General features: G+C 47.9%; 2 protein-coding genes across 2 annotated transcripts in view; both read right to left on the reverse strand.

The window, feature by feature from the left end:
• Nucleotides 1-4243, reverse strand: part of LOC121444067 (tubulin-specific chaperone D) — a 147584-nt gene extending 143341 nt beyond the window's left edge. The window contains exons 1-2 of the mRNA XM_041645813.1: nucleotides 3981-4243; nucleotides 2682-2732 (exon numbers count right to left, since the gene is read on the reverse strand). Of these exons, the coding sequence (XP_041501747.1) occupies nucleotides 2682-2732; nucleotides 3981-4197 (268 nt within the window). The 5' untranslated portion in view covers nucleotides 4198-4243. The remainder of the gene's footprint in view (nucleotides 1-2681; nucleotides 2733-3980) is intronic.
• Nucleotides 4244-4792: 549 nt separating this feature from the next.
• LOC121444120 (fructosamine-3-kinase-like) lies at nucleotides 4793-19250 on the reverse strand. Its single transcript, XM_041645904.1, has 6 exons — nucleotides 18805-19250; nucleotides 16354-16505; nucleotides 13448-13539; nucleotides 12777-12859; nucleotides 7121-7243; nucleotides 4793-6175 (listed from the first exon to the last, which is right to left on the reverse strand). The coding sequence occupies exons 1-6, from the start codon at nucleotides 18943-18945 to the stop codon at nucleotides 5837-5839; spliced, it is 930 nt and encodes a 309-aa protein (XP_041501838.1). The 5' UTR covers nucleotides 18946-19250; the 3' UTR covers nucleotides 4793-5836.
• Nucleotides 19251-19431: the final 181 nt, after the last annotated feature.

Here is a 19431-nt window from a genome sequence, read left to right on the forward strand (position 1 = left end):
CTTTAATCCCAGCACTGTAGGGCAATGGGAGGTGGTGGTGCACCCCTTTAATCCCAGCGCTTGATGGCAACGGGAGGTGGTGGTGCACCCCTTTAATCCCAGCACTGGATGGCAATGGGAGGTGGTGGTGCACCCCTTTAATCCCAGCGCTTGGGAGGCAACGGGAGGTGGTGGTGCACCCCTTTAATCCCAGCGCTTGGGAGGCAACAGGAGGTGGTGGTGCACCCCTTTAATCCCAGCGCTTGGGAGGCAAAGACAGGTGGATCTCTGCGAGTTCAGGGCCAGCCTATGCTACAGAGCAAGTTCCAGGACAGCCATGACTATACGGAGAAATTCTATCTCATTAAAAAACAAAACAAAACACTGAGGGCACCCGGTAAGCATCACATATCACACTCTGGGCTACACAGCAGAGCGTCTGGCAATAAGGGCAGAGCTACAGATTCAAAGCTGTCACCTGAAGAGGTCAAATATCTTCTTTCACTTCTTGTACAGTGCCCACATCTGTTTCATGGGGATAACGAGGAATCCAAAACTATCAGACGAGACCCAAAACACCCACTCTTCAGTCTGACATCAACCACTCGTCTGCAACTGGTCCCTCCAAAGACCCATCTTCAAGAGGTTCAGGGGAGTGGGTGTTTAAATCCTGCCTGCAATCTCACCAACTGTGCAGCAGGGAACAAGTTACTGAACCTCTCAGACCTATACCTCAGTTTCCCCATATTTACATGTAGCTTAGGATAACTGACCTTCCACAGGGACTGCGAGGTTACTACAGTGATTAAATCAGTTGGATAGCTCGATCTCTCTCTCTCTCTCTCTCTCTCTCCCTCTCTCTCTCTCTCTCTCTCTCTCACACACACACACACACACACACACACACACAGGAGAAAATAGAACAAGACAAAAACAAGAGTACTTGAAGCCAACGCAGGCTACATAGCAAGACCCGACCTAAAAAAAAAGAGAAACCAAGCCAGGAATAGAGGTTCAAATCTGTAATCCCAACACTTAGGAGGTTGAGGCTAGAGAACTGCCATGAATTTAAGGCCAGCCAGGCCTATTTCGCAAGACTCTGTCTCAAAACAGAAGATGCAAACAAACAAACAAACAACCAAACAAATGTAATATGGATTAGGTTCAATTATAATGAAAGCAACGCAAAGCAAACAAACTAAAATGCCTTCCTAGTGGTGGACGTAAAACATCTACACCTCCTCTAAGGTCCCAAGGGCAAACCAAGGTACTAGTCCGTCAGAGTTCACTCTAGAGAACCCATGAGTATATACTGGACTTCTTTACAGAGCATGGGTGAGGGGTTATTTACTGGAATGCGGGTATCTCCCAAAAAAGTCTTTACCCAGCAGAGTTGACTTTCCCATAGCCAGAGATGGGAGTCTCCCTCCTTTAGTCTTGCCTGGCCTATATACTCTAGGGCCTAGAGTATATGTAGGTAGGTAGGTAGATAGATAGATAGATAGATAGATAGATAGATAGATAATAATGTATAATACATAAAGAAAATTGTATGTGGTGCTATATGTTTTATACACACATATACACACACATATATATATATATACACCCTATTATATAAATATTATAGAGAACAGTGGTTTTCAACCTTCCTAATGCTGCAACCCTTTAATATTGTTCCTTATATTGTGGTGAACCCCAACCATAAAACTATTTTATTGTTCCTTCATAACTAATTTTACTGTTATGAATTACAATATAAAATCTGATATCCAGGGTATCTGATATGTGACTCGTATGAGGGGGGGGGGTCAAGACCCGCAGGTTGAGAACCCAGACTCTAGGGTCTACTGACCATTCTTGCCTCCATATGAGGGGGTGTAAAAAGTCAACAAGCCCAGCTGAAATAATCTTTTGAAAGTGTACACGGCTGAACTCCACAGACGGTGGCTGTTTATCTCAGAGGATAGCCCTGTACCACACTCTCCTTATACTATAGACATGAAACCACGCCTCAGTGTCTCCCTCTGTAAACATGGAGATGACAGATGACCTCATCAACGGCTGTGTAGATAAACCGGGAACTTAGAAAGCGCACGATCTTGCGTGAGTTACCTGGAAGATAACAGCTGTTCACATAACACGCTAAAACACACATAAGGAGAAAAGAAATGAATGAAACTTTGCTCTAGCAATGCTAAAGCATGCATGGGCAGCCAGCATATGGAGGTTCTGTTGAACTTGTCCATATTGGGTTTCATGGTCTAAGCTGGTGAGGACGACTGACTGGGTAGGTCTCTTCCTCAAGAAGGCACCAGATCTCATTACAGATGGTTGTGAGCCACCGTGTGGTTGTTGGGAATTGAACTCAGGACCTTCAGAAGTGCAGGCAGTGCTCTTAACCGCTGAGCCATCTCTCCAGCCCAAGATGTAGTCTTTAAATAGCAACGCGCATAAAGTAGCTTAAATACATTTGCACCACAATCTAGGCTGACACCTGAACTCCCAGGTCTTCATTATCAGAGGTTCATAAAACCAAATGGCAGACAATAAAGGACACAGCCCTACGGACACTTCATTTGGCACCTTCTGCCGGTAGCACACGGAGGTGCCAGGGGTACACACAGAGGTGCCAGAGGTACACACAAAGCCTTCATGGTGATCAATACTGAACCATCAAAATCACCAGCTTCTATGCTTACCGAGGTGTGGGTCCAGGAGGTGAGGCTGCTCCTGGTATTTGCCCATAATCACTAAAAGGAAAACAATATAAAAATCAAATCAGATGGCTTTATAAACTCTCCTATTGCCTCTGGGTAACCCTGAGACAGTGCCCCTCTTCTTGGCCTTTGTAACTCCCAGGGACACACCCGACCTAGCTAATGGATGCCCAACACGTTCCTGAGGACCAGTGTGACCACATCGTCCTCGTGGACCCTCTTTCTCATGCATTTTCAGATACACCCTTCCACATCTTCGATGCTCCCCTGCTAAGCGTGAGGCCCTCCTATTCCAACAATCTTCAAACCAGTGCACAACCTCCCTGGCCCTGGCCACCAGCCTTCCACCCCTACCAGCAACTTAATCTGCTTCGACCCAACCCAGAGATCTCTCTGCCTCTGCAATCCTCACCTGCCACTTCAGACTCCCTCCACTAAGCCCCACCCCCTTGCCTTTCCCTAAAACTAGAGCCCCATCACTCCAAAGCAAGAAAGACATTGTGGAGAGAATCTTCTTAGCTAAGGAATCCACAAAAACGATTTTGCTCACATATAAAGCTTTAATTATCCAAGGGCTCATTTGGACACTGCCCTGGTTTGCTTTCTGTTCCTGTGATAAAAACTGACCAAAACCAACTTGAGAGTTTATTTGGCTTACCCAGCCAAACATTGAGGGACGTTAAGGAATGAATTTAACCAGTAGAAGCAGGAACTATATGGAAGCGTTGCTCACTGACTTGATCCCAGACTCAAATTCAGCAGTCTCTCTTATCAGGCCCACAATGGGCTGGACCCTCCTTCATCTGCAAAGACGTGCCTACAAGCCAATCTGGTGGTGGCAATTACTTGAGATTCTTTCGAGGTACGACTAGGTTTGTGTCAACTTGACAAAAAACTATGACAGACAGTATCCATTACAGACGACTGCAAAGGTCTACCCAGACGTGGAGAATGTGGAACCACTCAAGGAACCTAATGGCATTGTCCACTCTCCTGCCCTGCCTGCAGCCGAGGTCCTAGTTAAACCTGGCGCTCTTAGGTTGAAGAGCCAATGGCCTCACAGCGGAGCCCCAGAGGAGCACACGCCCCAAGCCACAAGCGCCCGTAGGTGGCAGCTTTGCTCTCGGCAATCCTGCTCGCTCCCTCCCAGCTCGCAGACAAGAACCAAGTGTGTTTTGCTCGCTCCCGGGCAACACAGGACAGGCAGGAGGTATGGCTCCCCAGGTCCCTTCCTCCCAGCTGCAATGACTGCAGGACAGCAACTCGGGGCCCCGCGCGCACCGCGGAATCGCTCCTCCGCCACCTCCCGGGCCGCGCGCTCGCCGTGCACCGCAGGCAGGCTGCCGAGCAGCGCGCGGGTCTCCGCGCTCTCGCCGAACGCTTCCAGGGCGGCGCCGCTGGAGAGCGCGTCATCCTCCACCTCCTCCTCCTCGGCGGCAGTGGTCGCAGCCGGCTCATCGCTCAGGACCATTCCGCCAGCGGCTTCCGTCAGAACCATACCGGCAACCGGGAGAGAAAGGAGGCGCCCCACGAGAGACGCCAGCTCCGCCCCGAGACCTTCGACCCGCCCTACAGGGAGCGCCAGCCGACAAAACAGCTCGCGCGAAGCCGGCTCGGTGCACAGAGCGGTACTAGGATGAGGGAGGCTTCTCCAGCCTCGACTGGGAGTGGGTGGAGCCCGGCAGGGGAGGGGCCGCGGAGAGCGTGGTCTGAGTTGTGGGCAGATCTGAGTTAGGCGAGGGCTGGATTTGGGTGATTGGAGGCGGGCTGGGGGCGGAGCGTCTGGACACGGAGGATTTAAGATCGGGGCGGAACCGAGGTTTTTTGCAGGAAAGCTGCGTGGAAAGGGCCTGAGTGGAGGGGAGGTGTCTGAACGCAGGGGAGGGGGGATGAGAACTGGGTGACGATGTCAGAGCGCCTACGATGTGCTATAAGAGTATGGGAGACTATAGGGTTTGTGAGAGAGATGTTGTTCCAGGATGAAGGCATTTGCGATGACATTTTAATCATTGGAACAATGCTGGCCGCCCAAGGCAGCCCTGACAAGGGGTGTGAGCTGCACACTGCTGGCCCTGCGCTCACCAACATAATAGATCTCACTGGAAAGTGGGGTGGTGAAGGGATGAGATAGTTTAGTGGATAAAATCTCCCGCACTAAGTCTCAGAACTCCGAGTGTGTAATAGAGCCCCAGGCTTTCTTTCCATGGTGGAAGTACCGTTCAGACTATAAAACTCAGCATGTAGACAACACCCACCAGTTAAACTGAAAACAAAAACCTAACCCATCAAAATCCATAGTTCTAGGACAGTCTCTAAATGTACTAACCTTGCTTTTTTTGGCTTCTGTAGTTCCGCTTCTGACCAACTGTTCTTGTTAAATAAAATATATCAGTCCAGGATATGGTTTTTGCGCTTAAAAGCTCACCCTGAGCCGGGCGATGGTGGCGCACGCCTTTAATCCCAGCACTTGGGAGGCAGAGGCAGGCGGATCTCTGTGAGTTTGAGGCCAGCCTGGTCTACAAGAGCTAGTTCCAGGACTGGCTCCAAAGCAACACAGAGAAACCCTGTCTTGAAAAACAAAACAAACAAAAAGCTCACCCTGAGAAAGACTCAATGCTATGCTGAGATTCCAAACTGCTGTAGTTACTGGCTGGCTAATAAAGAGTTTCTATTGGCTTAAATCCATGTCAGAGCAGTCTTCTTGGATATGTTGTGGATAACCTACAAGTTTGGTTCCCACATAGTGGAAGAAGAGAAAACACAAGGTTTGTACTCTAACCTATACACACACATTTGAACACACATACACACAAAATAATGTCTAAAAAAAAAGTAGGAAAAAAAGTGAGGTACTGGAGAGGGTCCAGTGGCGATTGCAACTGAATGACCAGAGTCATGGTGGGGGTGGTCCATCCTACCCAACTGTGGCACTTGGGGCTGCAGCCGCTGAGGTGGGAACTTGCTGGGAACAGTGATGCTGTATCAGATGCCAGTATCAGCAGGAGCTACATACACAGCCCCCTCTGTCAGCACTGCTGCAGCCTCACAGCCCATTCTTGATGAATTTGTTGGAGGCCAACTCCAAATTAGCCCAGTCGGGGTCCCGATTTGACTTTTTATTGGGTCCCAGCCCTCTGCTACCTGAGCAGCTTCCTCATCACGCCCAAGGATGGGCTTCTATACTCCCTCCCAAAGTGGTTCCAGTGGTTTAGGTAGTTGAAGAGCTGATAGAGCAGCAGGCGCTTGTCGAACCCTGGAGCCTTGGGGATCTTCTGGTGGTAGGCAGTGAAGAAGGATCTGGGGAACCCCCCAAACATCAGTGCGATTGCCAGTTCAAACTCAGAATGGCCATAGAAGGAAGCTGGATCGTAAATAATGGGCCCCTGGTCATCCTCAGCCACATTGCCAGACCAGAGGTCTCCATGGAGCAGGGCGGGGACAATCTCTACACCAGAGAACAGGTCCGGGATCTTCACCTAGAAGAGAAAGTATTGGAAATGTGGGACTCAGAGGCTCATGGGTTCATTATCTGGAGCTTGGAAATAGAGCAGAGAGACATGGATTCATCTAGAGGCCAACCAAAAAATCTGTCGGGTCCAGTGAAAAGGCTCACCTGATTCAGGAATGCAGCTTTGCCTAGCTTTCTGGGAACTAACCAAATGAGTCCAAAAGCTTTATGGGAAATCTCAGAAGTTAGTTTTATGCTGTAGACTATGAACCAGTTTGGTACCTACCCTCTGAGCTGTGTTTTTAGTTTACTGTACATATGTACCCGAATCTTTTCTGTTAAATAACATTACTTTGATGCATGTTTACCCTAAACCAGTGGTTCTCAGCCTTCCTAATGCTTTAACCCTCTAACACAGTTCCCCATGTTGTGGTGACTGCTAACCATAAAATTATGTTGTTGCTACTTCATAACTATAATTTTGCTACTGTTATGAATTGTAATGTAAATATCTGATATGCTTGTAATGTAAATATCTGATATGCTTGTAATGTAAATATCTTATATGCAGGATATGTGGTATGTGACCCCTGTGGAAGGGTCGTTTGAGCCCCAGGGATGACGACCCACAGGCTGAGAATCATTGCCCTAGACTGATAGATGAACTGTGTTTCTAATAATTTGGAATATATTTTGAAACAAGTCATGCAGGAATGCACATTTTCACTAAGGGTGGCACATCGGGTCTTTGGCAGAGGAAAAAAAGCTCAGGTTAAGAGTGGACAAATAAAATGAGTGAAATCTATGAGCCAAGGGTCTGTCTCATCCCTCCCCCCACCTACGGGGTGAGAAAGTGATGGCTGATGTACCCACAACTTGACCATCCCAACTCTGACTCAGTCCTGAGAGGCCCCCACATGCATGTGGTGGGCTCATGAGAGACAGCCTCTTTCGAGAGAAGCGGTATGCCCACCTGTAGTCTTGACCACAGTTCTTGTGTTTCTCGGTCAGCATAGTCCCTTTCAATGAGGTTCAGCTGTGCTTGGAGCCGGTGTTGTGTGAAAAAGGTTGGCCAGTCATCCTGCCATTCATTCACCTGAGCAACAAGAGGAGAAGCCAGCACTGTGATTACAGTATAGGCGATTGCAGGTACATGGCACGGTGCCCAGCATTTTCACAGCAGGGCCAGGGACCCGAACCCAGGCCCTCATGCTATGTAGTCAAGGATGCTTAAGAATTTCTACTTCTGCCTCCGCTTTCCAAACTTCTGGGATTGCAGGCGTACACCATATCTGACTCAATTTAAAAAAAAGTAATAATTGGCTTTTTCCAGGCATAGTGATCCACAGCTGTAACCTCAGCCCTTGGGAGGCTCAGGTAGGAGGACTATAGCAAGCTCAAAGCCAGCCTGGTCTACATCCAATTCCCAAGTCAGACAGGATTATATAGTGAGACCCTGTCTCAAGAAGGGAAAGGAAAATAAGACATACAGTTATCAAATGTGCACGTCTACACATGCTAAAGAAGACATACAGTTATCAAATGTGAGTGTCCACATATGCTAAAGAAGACATACAGTTATCAAATGTGCACGTCTACACATGCTAAAGGAGACATACAGTTATCAAATGTGAGTGTCCACATATGCTAAAGAAGACATACAGTTATCAAATGTGCACGTCTACACATGCTAAAGAAGACATACAGTTATCAAATGTGCACACCCACATATGCCAAAGAAGACATACAGTTATCAAATGTGCACACCCACATATGCTAAAGAAGACATACAGTTAACACGTGTGCGTGCCCACATATGCTTATTCCACATCACCCACCAGTCATGACAGAAATACAAAATGGAATCTCAGAGTGAACGCTTTTCTCCAGCTTCAACTGAAAACAACTACAGAAAACATCCAGTGTAGATAAGAGTAGAAAAAAATGGAATTCTTATATGAACTGATGAGACTGTAAACTGGTACAACCTCTTTGGAAGCATGAGCAGCTTTGTGTTATTTTTTTAATCTATTTTTAAATTTTATGTGTGTGTATCTCTGTGTGAGTGTGCCACGGATCTGTGAGAGTGTGCCACTGATCTGTGAGAGTGTGCCACGGATCTGTGAGAGTATGCCACAGATCTGTGAGAGTATGCCACAGATCTGTGAGCGTGTGCCACGGATCAGTGAGAGTGTGCCACAGTGCCACGGATCTGTGAGAGTATGCCACGGATCTGTGAGAGTGTGCCACGGATCTGTGTGCATATGCCACGGATCTGTGAGAGTATGCCACAGATCTGTGAGCGTGTGCCACGGATCAGTGAAAGTGTGCCACAGATCAGTGAGAGTGTGCCACGGATCTGTGAGAGTATGCCACGGATCTGTGAGAGTATGCCACAGATCTGTGAGCGTGTGCCACGGATCAGTGAGTGTGCCACGGATCTGTGAGAGTGTGCCACGGATCTGTGAGAGTGTGCCACGGATCTGTGAGCGTGTGCCACGGATCAGTGAGAGTGCGCCACGGATCTGTGAGAGTGTGCCACGGATCTGTGAGAGCGTGCCACGGATGTGTGGGACCTACAAAGAACGAGAGAGGGCATTAGATCCCATGAAGCTGAAGTGACAGGTGGTTGTGAACCAAACTCAAGTCCTCCCGAAAAGCAGTATGTGCTCTTAACCAACTCTCAGCCCCACATGGCAGTTTCACAAAAACTAAGTAAGAACCTACTGAGCTACCCAGGCTTTCCTGTCTCGGGTCTCCTGTATTCATCCAAGATAAAGTACTTTTACACAATGACTTACACAAAGGTTCATAGCAGCTTTATTTATCAAAAACACGCTAGGAACAACAGACATCCATCAGCAGATGAACGGATAGACAGAGATCATGGTTATTCCATACACTGGAATAGACTTTGGACACACTTGACATGAACGGATTTCATGTATGAACTTCAAAAGATTTGACATGGACCATATCGAAATGATTATATGGAGCGAAATAAGTCAGAGTGAAAAAAAAGCGAAGGGGACACACTGTATGATTATATTTATATAAAACTTCACAGAACACAAGCAAATCTGCAGTGCCAGAAAGCAGACCTGCGGATGTCCTGGAACAGGGATAGGTTACAGGAAAAGGTTGTACAGTACTCATTTTCACCTGCAGCGAGCAATCTGTGGCTGGCTGGCCGTGTTATCAAACTGTACACCTGAAACAGGTGCAATCTGTGTCACCTAGGCTTCCATGGAGATAGACATGGGCTAAGGTTATTCCAAGGGCTGCTCTGAGAAACCCCTGAGGCAGAGCTTTTGGAGTGTATTCTGAACCTGACAGGCAGCCTATGTAGTCCTGGTCGTCCTCCTCTTCCTGGAGTCTTTCCTGGGTGCTTCAGGCATTTATCCCAGGCTTTACTCCTTAGTGCCAGGTGCACCTCAAAGGAACCCTTTTCCCCAGCCTAGCAAGCCCCCACCACTGCGGTCCACCATCACAGCATCCCACCGTTCCTATTTACCTGCCACGGCTCCCAGTACCTGGGGGCTCTCCTCTTACCTGAAAATATAACAAGGTCACAAAAAACACAATTTCCTTTTGGGAACAAAGTTCAGTCTCGCCACTTAGATGGAAGGGCCAAGATTCCCAAGGTCAAGGAAAGATGTGACCTTTCTGCTGAGCTACTACAGGCAGGTGCCACCTGAGCATAAGGACTGAGAAAGGTAGCATTGTATAATGGTTAGAGCCATCTCTGAGGCCAGACTGTATGTTAAGTCCTGGTTCCTCCATTCTCTTCATGGTCTCTGGGAATGTTACTTAGTCTCAATTAGTTTCTTATTCTGTAAGATACATCAGCGACATCACCTAGTTCATTACCAAATGGGGCAAAATGCTTGGAACACTGTTAGGTTCTTAGCAGGGAATACAACCTATACGTTCCCAGGCCAACTGGACTAGCACTCCCAACAGAACTGACTGCGCTAGGGTCTACACAGTCCACCTTCAGTGGTTCCCACCATAACTGCAACACCTCTCAAGGGCCCACTCAACCCACCAAGGGAGTAGGATGCCAGGAGCTTGGGGATAGTTGGAAGAACTAAAGAACAATATTGTTGTTACTCAAAGTAGGCAGGCTTGGACTCTGATGCCCTTCTGACACGTCCACAGTTGCCTCATGGTCCCAGAGTCTGAAGGGAATGCAGAGACCCTCTGTCTTTCTGATTGGCCAGCTCCATTCTTGCCCGGCTTCATATACAAGTTCTAGACACTATTTCATTTCTCAACTCATAAATATTTGAGAAAACACCGCTACACCCGCCAAGTCTTTAAGACCCACCACCACAAGAAGCCCTTCAACTCAATGTGTAAATCAAGACAACAAATCATGCTTGTCTGTGATGACAGAGCCCATGCTAGCCCCTAGCTGCAACCAGGTGTGTAACACCAGGAAAGTCAGTTTTGCCTGAGATTGGGGGATCTTGGCAAGTCTTCTGTGTACAGTTTTGGGACTTAGATTCATAGATGCCTATTGGATGGGATCCCTAAGTCTGCCTTGGGCTTCATAAAAGTCTTGTCACAAGTCACCTCCAGCCCATGCCAGGGGGAGCTCTACTATAGTCTAAAGTAGCCCAACTAGTCAGAGAAGGTTTAAAGGAAGAGAAAAATTTGAAAATGTTGGTCCTTCAAGCAGTTAACAGGTTTAAATTGGGATGGTCCTTATACAAGAGGTATTCTGTCCTTAATAAAGCAAAAGATAGTCTAATAATGGCTTCTCTGAGGTAGGTGTAGGGCAGGTAGACTGCCCATGAGATAAGCCTAAGGTTCTGAGATGGTGACTCAAGAGACCACAATGTTATTCAGCCATAATAATAAGAATGGAGAGTGGGGACACAGCTCAGCTGATAACAGTACTTGCTGCTCTCCCAAAGGACCAGAGTTCGGTTCACAGCATCTACATCAGATGGTTCACAACAACTCATAACTTCAGTTCTGAGGGATCAGACACCATCCTCTAACCTCCTCGGGTACCCGTACATGTGGCATTCATTCTGTCTTACACAAACAGTATAAATAAAAATAAATCTTTTTAAAATGTTGGGATGTTGGCTCCCATCTATAATAACAGCAATTGAGAGACTATAATAGGTAAAACTGTGGGTTCCAGTCCAAAATATGTTCCAAGTATACAGTAGTAAAACATGATGCTCTTGTGTGGTGATACTTCATTTGTACTGTATTTATTTATTTATTTGGTTTTTCAAGACAAGGTTTCTCCAGAGCTTTGGGGCTTGTCCTGGAACTAGCTCTTGTAGACCAGGCTGGACTCAAACTCATAGAGATCTGCCTGCCTCTGCCTCCCAAGTGCTGGGATTAAAGGCGTGCACTGCCACCACCACCCGGCTCATTTGTACTTTAATAAATGAAGCTTGCCTGAAGTTCAGAGAGTAAAACAACCGCACTGATCAACCTTACAGACCAGGCAGTGGTCCCAGTAGCCGCACTAGTTTGCCATAGAAACTGGGCGGTAGTGGTGCAGGCCTTTAATCCCAGCACTAGAATCTCATTCTGAGATTCCTGGAGGCAGGATCGCCATTTTAGACTGAGGAAGAGGTAAGAGCCAGTGGCTGACTGTTTTGCTTTTCTGACCTTCAGGTTGAACTCCAATTTCTGTCTCGAGGTTTTTATTAATCGTGCAGTGTAGATTAACCTTGAAAACACTGTAGTAAGTGAGAGAAACTGGACACAGGTCACATGTTATACAATGTCGCCAACATAAAATGTCTAGAACGGGCATAGAGATGCGCAGTTTGTGATGGCTGGTGCTAAGGGAAGGCGGAAAAGGGGGTGACTGCTAACGGGAGTTGCTATTGGGTGATGAAAATATTCTGGAATGAGACATAGGAATCCATAGACATATTGCCTGAACACACCTGACCTCCTCTGACCTCAGAGGCTAAGCAGTAAGGGCCTGGTTAGAACTTGAACACAAGATAACGGTGATATTTGCCTTAGCACTGCGATTGTACTAAAAATCATTGAACGATACACTTTAAAAGGGAGAGCTGTAGCTGGGCATGGTGAAGGGAAGCAAATCTCTATGAGTCTGAGACCAGCCTGGTCTACAGAGGGTATCCCAGGACAGCCAGGGCTACACAGAGAAACCCTGTCCTGAAAAGCCAAACAAACAAAATAAAATGGAGAGTTTTGTGTTACATGTGTTACATCTCAATTGTATTTTAATAAAAGACAATTATGTTAGCAGCCCTGGAAAAGGACCTGAGTAACAAGGGCTTTATCTTTGGCATTACCCAGTCTACACTCCTCAGACTCTTAAACTGGCCTGGTACCCTCCTACAGCATGTCTTTTGTATCACTATGCCTCCACCTGGAATGCCGATCAGCTGACTGCAGTGTCTGACCAAGCCTGGCTCCCGTAGCCTTCACATCTGTCATAGGCAGCTCCGCCTACACTCTACCTTCAGAAACAACGGTTGAGTGCTCCGGTATCTGGAGAACTGGCACTCTGTTGCACACAAGGGGTCAGCGACTGGCACTTCATGGAAGGACATCAGTCAAGCGCCGGAGCCTCAAGAATGGCCATCACTAAGTAGAGACGCCCTCACTCAGACACTCACCTGTGGGATGAAGCCGCAGCACGTCACTGTGTTGAAGCCGAACTTGGTCACACCCTGGGACTCAGCATTCTCAGCCCCACAGCCTGTCAACAGAAATCTGTCATGGGAACCAGACCTCAGGAGAATGACCTGCAGACCTGGCTGCAGGCACACAAATGGCTCAGACACTGGTCATCTGAGAAATCACTACACATGGAAGCCAGCACATAGATTCACCGGGGCTTTTCTACCCTAGACCAATGGACAGACTGCGGGACGGGTTGGTCAGAAGCCAATTCTACTCATTTATCAGCTTTGTTAAAATTACTTAATCATCTCATTTTCACAGTGTATTTGGGGCTGGAGAGATGACCCCAGCACCTGGGTTAAGCAACATATAACTACCTGCAACTCTACCTCTAGAGGATCAGGGGCAGATCAACCCCAGCAAGTACCTGAACATGTCTCTTCTCTCTCTCTCTCTCTCTCTCTCTCTCTCTCTCTCTCTCTCTCTCACACACACACACACACACACACACACACACACACACACAAATAAAGAAAAAGTTGTTTGATGAACTATAAAGGGAGATGCTATACCACTCAACTCATTATTAAAATACCACCAAGAAGCAGCACGAAGACCCATCTAAGAGAGCTGATGGGCTAGGCCCAGGGTGAACTGAACTGACCCACTGTGTTCTCCCGGGCCTTGGCCTTCTCCCTGAGCTTCTGGTTGTAAAGGTGCAAATCTGCCATCTGGTCTCCGAGCTTTGATGCCTGGCTAAAGAAAGAAGAAAGGCAGCAGTTAAAATGGCAGACAAATAACACTAGTCATCATGTTCTGCTTTGAGAAATGTTGTAAATACCTTAAAGGTACTCTTAAAAGTAAAATAATAAACCCTTTCTAAAAAACAAAAAAAAGTATCACAATGGCCTTTGTGATCATGTCTGTAGCATCTTAGCATATGTTGGCCAGTAAGTAAAAAACACTCAGCTCTAAACTTATAGAAATGTGAACTAAACATAGAGAAACCCTGGGACCACAGTCACATGCTGAGGTGCAAGCTATGGCAACTCCCTGTTGATAAAATGCTGATGCCATCTGAACTAGAGTTTGTTCTTCACACAGAACATCCGTGACTGTAATAGAGGAAAAGATTAGGATGACAGATAGTTGATCAGCCTCTCTCAGCCCAAACTGGATGAATATACTACATAGCACAAAGGAAGGAACTTAGTCAAATACATTTACTTTATGCAGACTCATCACAGCTGAACTCACCAAAATGAAACAAAAAAAACAAAAACAAAACACAACTGGTGTGGGAAGTCCTTCTGTCTATGTCTTGCTTTTATTGGTTAATGAATAAAGAAACTGCCTTGGCCTGTGATAGGGTAAAGTAGAGCTAGGCGGGGAAAACTAAACTGAATGCTGGGAGAAAAAGGTGGAGTCAGGAGATGCCACATAGCCATGGCAGAGGACAGACGCCAGAACTTTGCCTGAAGCCACAGCCATGTGATGATACACAGATTAATAGAAATGGGTTAAATTAAGATGTAAGAATTAGCTAATACAAAGCTAGAGCTAATGGGCCAAGCAATGACTTAATTAATACAGTTTCTGTGTGGTTATTTCAAGCTGATCAGCCAGGAACAAACAAGTGGTCTTCCTACAACAAACAGCAATCATCTTTGTCTTGATTAATGGATTAAGAATGGGGGCTTGAGAGATGGCTCAGCCGTTAAGAGCCCAATTCCCAGAGGAAATGGGTTCAATTCCAGCACCCACCGGATGGCTCATACCTTCTATAACTCCAGGTTGAGGGGATCCAACCCCCTCTTCTGGCTTCTGAGGGCAGTACACAATGTGGTGCACAGACATACAAGCAGGCAAAACACCAAGACACAAAAAGTATTTTTTTTAAATTTTAGTAGAGAAAGACAAGTTGTTATTCTTATGAAAATTGAAGAATTAATAGAAGCTTCAGTTTCAAGATCTCAGGTCCAATAAGAAGAAACCAGAACAATAAAGAGTGGACTCCAGGGACCGGAGCTGAAGAAAGAAGAAACAGCTCATCTGTTCAGAGTACCTGCATCGGACCCAGGTTCCTAGTACCCATGTGACAGCCCAAAAACATCTCTAATTCCAGTTCCAGGAAATCCAACACCCTTGTCTAGCCTCTGGAGTCACAGACATGCACTTGGTGCATGTACCTGTAGACAAACATATGTGTATAATAAAAGTAAATCTTTAAAACATGGACTTTGGCCGGGCGGTGGTGGCGCACGCCTTTAATCCCAGCACTCGGGAGGCAGAGGCAGGTGGATCTCTGTGAGTTCGAGACCAGCCTGGTCTACAAGAGCTAGTTCCAGGACAGGCTCCAAAACCACAGAGAAACCCTGTCTCGAAAAACCAAAAATAAATAAATAAATAAATAAATAAAACATGGACTTTGACAGCCAGTCAGGCATGGTGACGCACATCTTTAATCCCAGCACTTGAAAGGCAGAAGCTAGGCTGGTTTACATAGTGAGTTCAAGGCCAGTCAGGGGTGCATAGTAATACCTTTAAAAAAAAAAAAAAAGGACTCTGGCCACTGGACTGAGTTATGCAAGCTCAGCAGAGGCTTCTTCCTAGTGCTCTTTCTCTTTCTCTCAGTCCATTTCTCTCAGACGCTACTCCCTAGTGTCCCCCCTTCCACTTCTTTCTCTCCACCTTTTTCGTCTGTCTTCTCTATTTCTATTTCCCTGTGTCTTTTGTCTATGTGTCTGTCTGTCCCTGCCTCTTTCCTCTGTACCTGTCTCACTGTGTTTATGCCAGCCTTTCCCTGTCTCTCTCTCTTCCTGTCTGTGTGTCTCTATGTGCACACATGGCCCTCCCTCCCTCTCCCCATAAATGTGCACACATGGCCCTTCCTCTCCCCATAAGTGTGCACACATGGCCCTCCCTTCCTCTCCCATACACCTGCACATGGCCCTCCCTCCCTCTCCCATACACATGCACATATGGCCCTCCCTCTCCATGCACGTGCACACATGGCCCTCCCTCCCCATACATGTGCACACACGGCCCTCCCTCCCCATACACGTGCACACATGGCCCTCCCTCTCCCCATACACGTGCACACATGGCCTTCCCTCCCTCTACCCATAAATGTGTACACATGGCCCTCCCTCTCCCCATACACGTGCACACACGGCCCTCCCTCCTCTCCCCATACACGTGCACACATGACCCTCCCTCCCTCTCCCATACACGTGTACACATGGCCCTCCCTCCCTCTCCCATACACCTGCACATGGCCCTCCCTCCCTCTCCCATACACCTGCACATGGCCCTCCCTCCCTCTCCCATACACCTGCACATGGCCCTCCCTCCCTCTCCCATACACCTGCACATGGCCCTCCCTCCCTCTCCCATACACCTGCACATGGCCCTCCCTCCCTCTCCCATACACCTGCACATGGCCCTCCCTCCCTCTCCCATACACCTGCACATGGCCCTCCCTCCCTCTCCCATACACCTGCACATGGCCCTCCCTCCCTCTCCCCATACACCTGCACATGGCCCTCCCATCCACACAAATGTACTCACCTGCTCAGGCTCTTCATCTTCAAATATTCCATCACGAAAACAGCCCCACCTCCTGGCAGGTCAATCACCTTCATGGGCTTAGGTACCCGCACCAAGCCAGTGCTGCGGAGGGCCTCCAGGCTTGCCATCTCTCCCTCAAACATCTGCCGGGCCTGCATCCAAATGCCACGAACACTGTCAGCTCTGATAACCTGGACTTTCACAGAGGCCTTGCTAGACAGTCCAAGGGACACATGGCCCTCGACACATGCCACAAAACCAAGTGCCTTCAATTACTGAAAATCAACCTCACACGCACCCCTCAAAGCCAGGGTGCGAAAGGGACCCCTTCAGGTAAGAAGGGCAAACCTGAGGCCAGGACTCAAGGTGTCTGTGTGAAGACCCACATGGCAAAGCCTTGCTGTGGAAGATGCATAGACCACAAGGGGATGACAGAAGGAGCAGGCACAGTCAGATGTGAGCTAACAAAAAGTCCGAGGCGGGGCCTGGGTCCTCCATGGCACTGCTTTCTTTCCTGCCTCTGAGTGCGAACAGGCAGCCTTGGGCATGGGAGAAATTACCTGGGCTCATATCTGGGTCAGAGAAGGCAGAGTGGGGAGGTCAGTAGGGCCTGGCTCAGTTCTAGCAGGGACTAGAGAAGCTACAAAAGACTCATACAGCCTGCTTGCCTGTAAGGCTTTTGCTGGCACCCAGAGGCTTTCTTGTTCCTAAACTATTTCTACAAATATCCCATTTTATTTTTAGGCAGACTTACATATTGTTCATACCGTGGTGAAAAACATGTGTTTTATTTATTTACTTATTTATTCATGGTGCTGGTGACTGAGCCCAGGAGATTGTGCATACTAGGCAATGCTGTACTACTGAATGAAATCCTCAGCACCCCACAAAAAAAATGCATTTATAATGGGTTTGTGAATACTTCTATATATATAGGATCATGGGGTGGCTGTTTGTTTTTTTGAGACAGGGTCTCACTGTGTAGCCTTGGTTGTCCCAGAACCCGTTCTGTAGACCAGGCTGGCCTGGAACTCACAGATATCCTCCTGCCTCTGTCTCCCGAGTGCTGGGATTAAAGGCGTGCACCATCACCACCTGGCTAGAATCATAGGTTTTTAAAAATTAAAAATAGATGACTCTGGTAGGTAAGAGCATTTACCACACGAGCCTGATGACCCAGCTTTGATCCCCAGAGCCCACATGAGAAGTCAGATGTGGTGCTGTGCATCTGTAATCCAAGCCCTCCCGCTACCTGACAGGAGGCAGAGACAGCAAAATTGCCTAGAATCTTTGAGGCCAGCTAGCCTGGAACATGCTTTGTAGGGGCAGAAACAAGAGAGACCGCGCCAGAAAACAAGGCAGAAAAACAGAACCAACTCCCAAAAAGTTGTCTACTGACTTCTATATGCATCATGGTGTGTGTAAGCCAGAACTCTCACACACACATACAAAAAATAATTGAAATGTTTTTAATTTAAAAAATGAAACTTGAAGCCAAAACACTTTTATCACACATGAAAAGAATTCTTCGCCTTTAATTCAGATTTCCAAGGGGAACGTCAGACAGGTATCCTCAAACTGCAAACCTGCACTTGGGACCAAGAGGCAAGGGTTGGGTATCCTGGATGGGAAGAGCATCTGATCTGCAAACCCCAGCCATGTCTCCAAGGTGAACCTCCAAGCGATCCCAACAGTACAGAGGATGCAAGCTAATCCTATTTCTGACACCATCTCTAATGATATCGGGGGACCAAAAAGGGCTGCTCTGGGATCCTCTTCTCCCCCACAGCCAGCAACTACTGGAACCACCTTCCAGAGCTACATCTGGAGCATAGGACCTCTGGAAACCCTCAGAGCTGGGGGAGCACCGGACTGTGCTATCAGCAGCTTGCTCTTGGGGCCTCTAGCCAACGCTCTCCATCTGTCTTATAGTTTTTCATATTCTTTTGTTGTTGTTAGTTTTGTTTTGAGTCAGGGTCTCCTCATGTGGCCCAGCTGGCTTGAGACATGCCGCCCTCAGCCTCCTAAGTACTTTGATTATAAATATGTGTCGCAATTCCTGGCTCCATACATTCTTAAACAGGAATATATTAAGGTGTCCTAGTAACTCCAGAGCTTGTGAGGAAGATAGTGTTAACCTGGCAGTGGGACTCCTGTCTTTCCCCAGAATGCTGGAGCTGAGCTCAAGGCAGAGACCAGACGTGGGCAGATGGTGTTTACAGCTGAGACTCATCTCCATGATCAATGACTACAGAAATTTAAAGCAAAAAAGTGATTATACATCAAAGACAAATCCTTCAGTCCTAAGAGGAAGCCTCCCTGCAGGAGCTGACCCTTCAGGGAGGGTAGGGACACCAGGTAGTTTTTAAGTAATTCCCCCCACTACTTCCCGGAACCGTGCATTCCTCTTTCCCCCTCCCCAGATTCCACCCTGCACACCCCTCAGCGCACCTGCGTCCTGCGGTTGACCTTGACAAACACCGGACCAGCGTCGGTGTCGTAAGCACGGCCTTCGCTGATGCAGCCGGCCCCTGAGCTCCCAAAGGCCCGCAGTGTCTTGGTGCGCAGCTCGGCGCGCAGCAGCTGCTCCATGGAGACCAGAGGACCAGAATGCAGGGAGATGACACAGAGGAGGGGACCCGGGTACCAGAAGTAAACACGCCGCGCGAACACGCAGTGGCGGGGAGGGGGAACAGTTACTGCTGGGCGATCACAAGGTCCGGACCCAGTGACGCCGCGGCCTCCTGGCTCCTAGCGGCCACTCGGGTGCGCACTATCGCTGCACGCTCCTATTGCACCAGAGCTGAGGTGGGATGGGGAAGAAGGGGGAATTCTACCAGACAGCTATTTCTCTCCAAGACAATCTCTACCCGGGGTAGCAGGGATGCAAAGGCTCTCAGAGCTCTCCTACGAGGCTCATTCCGGAATTTCAATTCCAGGTTGACTCATCCCAGGGGAGCAAGACCGGCAGACCTAATCTTGAGTGTTGGGTAAAGCCTGGGAGACAGAGAGAAAGTGTCCTTGTGTCCTCACAGCATACATGTGAAGTCCCAGTATATCTGTCTGCACCATCTGGGG

The sequence above is a fragment of the Microtus oregoni genome, unplaced genomic scaffold, assembly GCF_018167655.1.
Source record: "Microtus oregoni isolate MIOR12 unplaced genomic scaffold, Mior012 000117F_ref0000505, whole genome shotgun sequence".
NCBI classification, from domain to species: Eukaryota; Metazoa; Chordata; class Mammalia; order Rodentia; family Cricetidae; genus Microtus; species Microtus oregoni.

Bases quoted from the DNA above. Each gene is read 5' to 3' on its own strand.
- LOC121444120 (XM_041645904.1), bottom strand. From the start codon at position 18,945: ATGGAGCAGCTGCTGCGCGCCGAGCTGCGCACCAAGACACTGCGGGCC. The intron at 16,506-18,804 runs GTGCGCTGAGGG...ATTTGGATGCAG, and splicing joins AGGTCAACCGCAGGACGCAG to GCCCGGCAGATGTTTGAGGG. The intron at 12,860-13,447 runs GTCAGTTCAGTT...TTCTGTTGACAG, and splicing joins GGCCCGGGAGAACACAGTGG to GCTGTGGGGCTGAGAATGCT.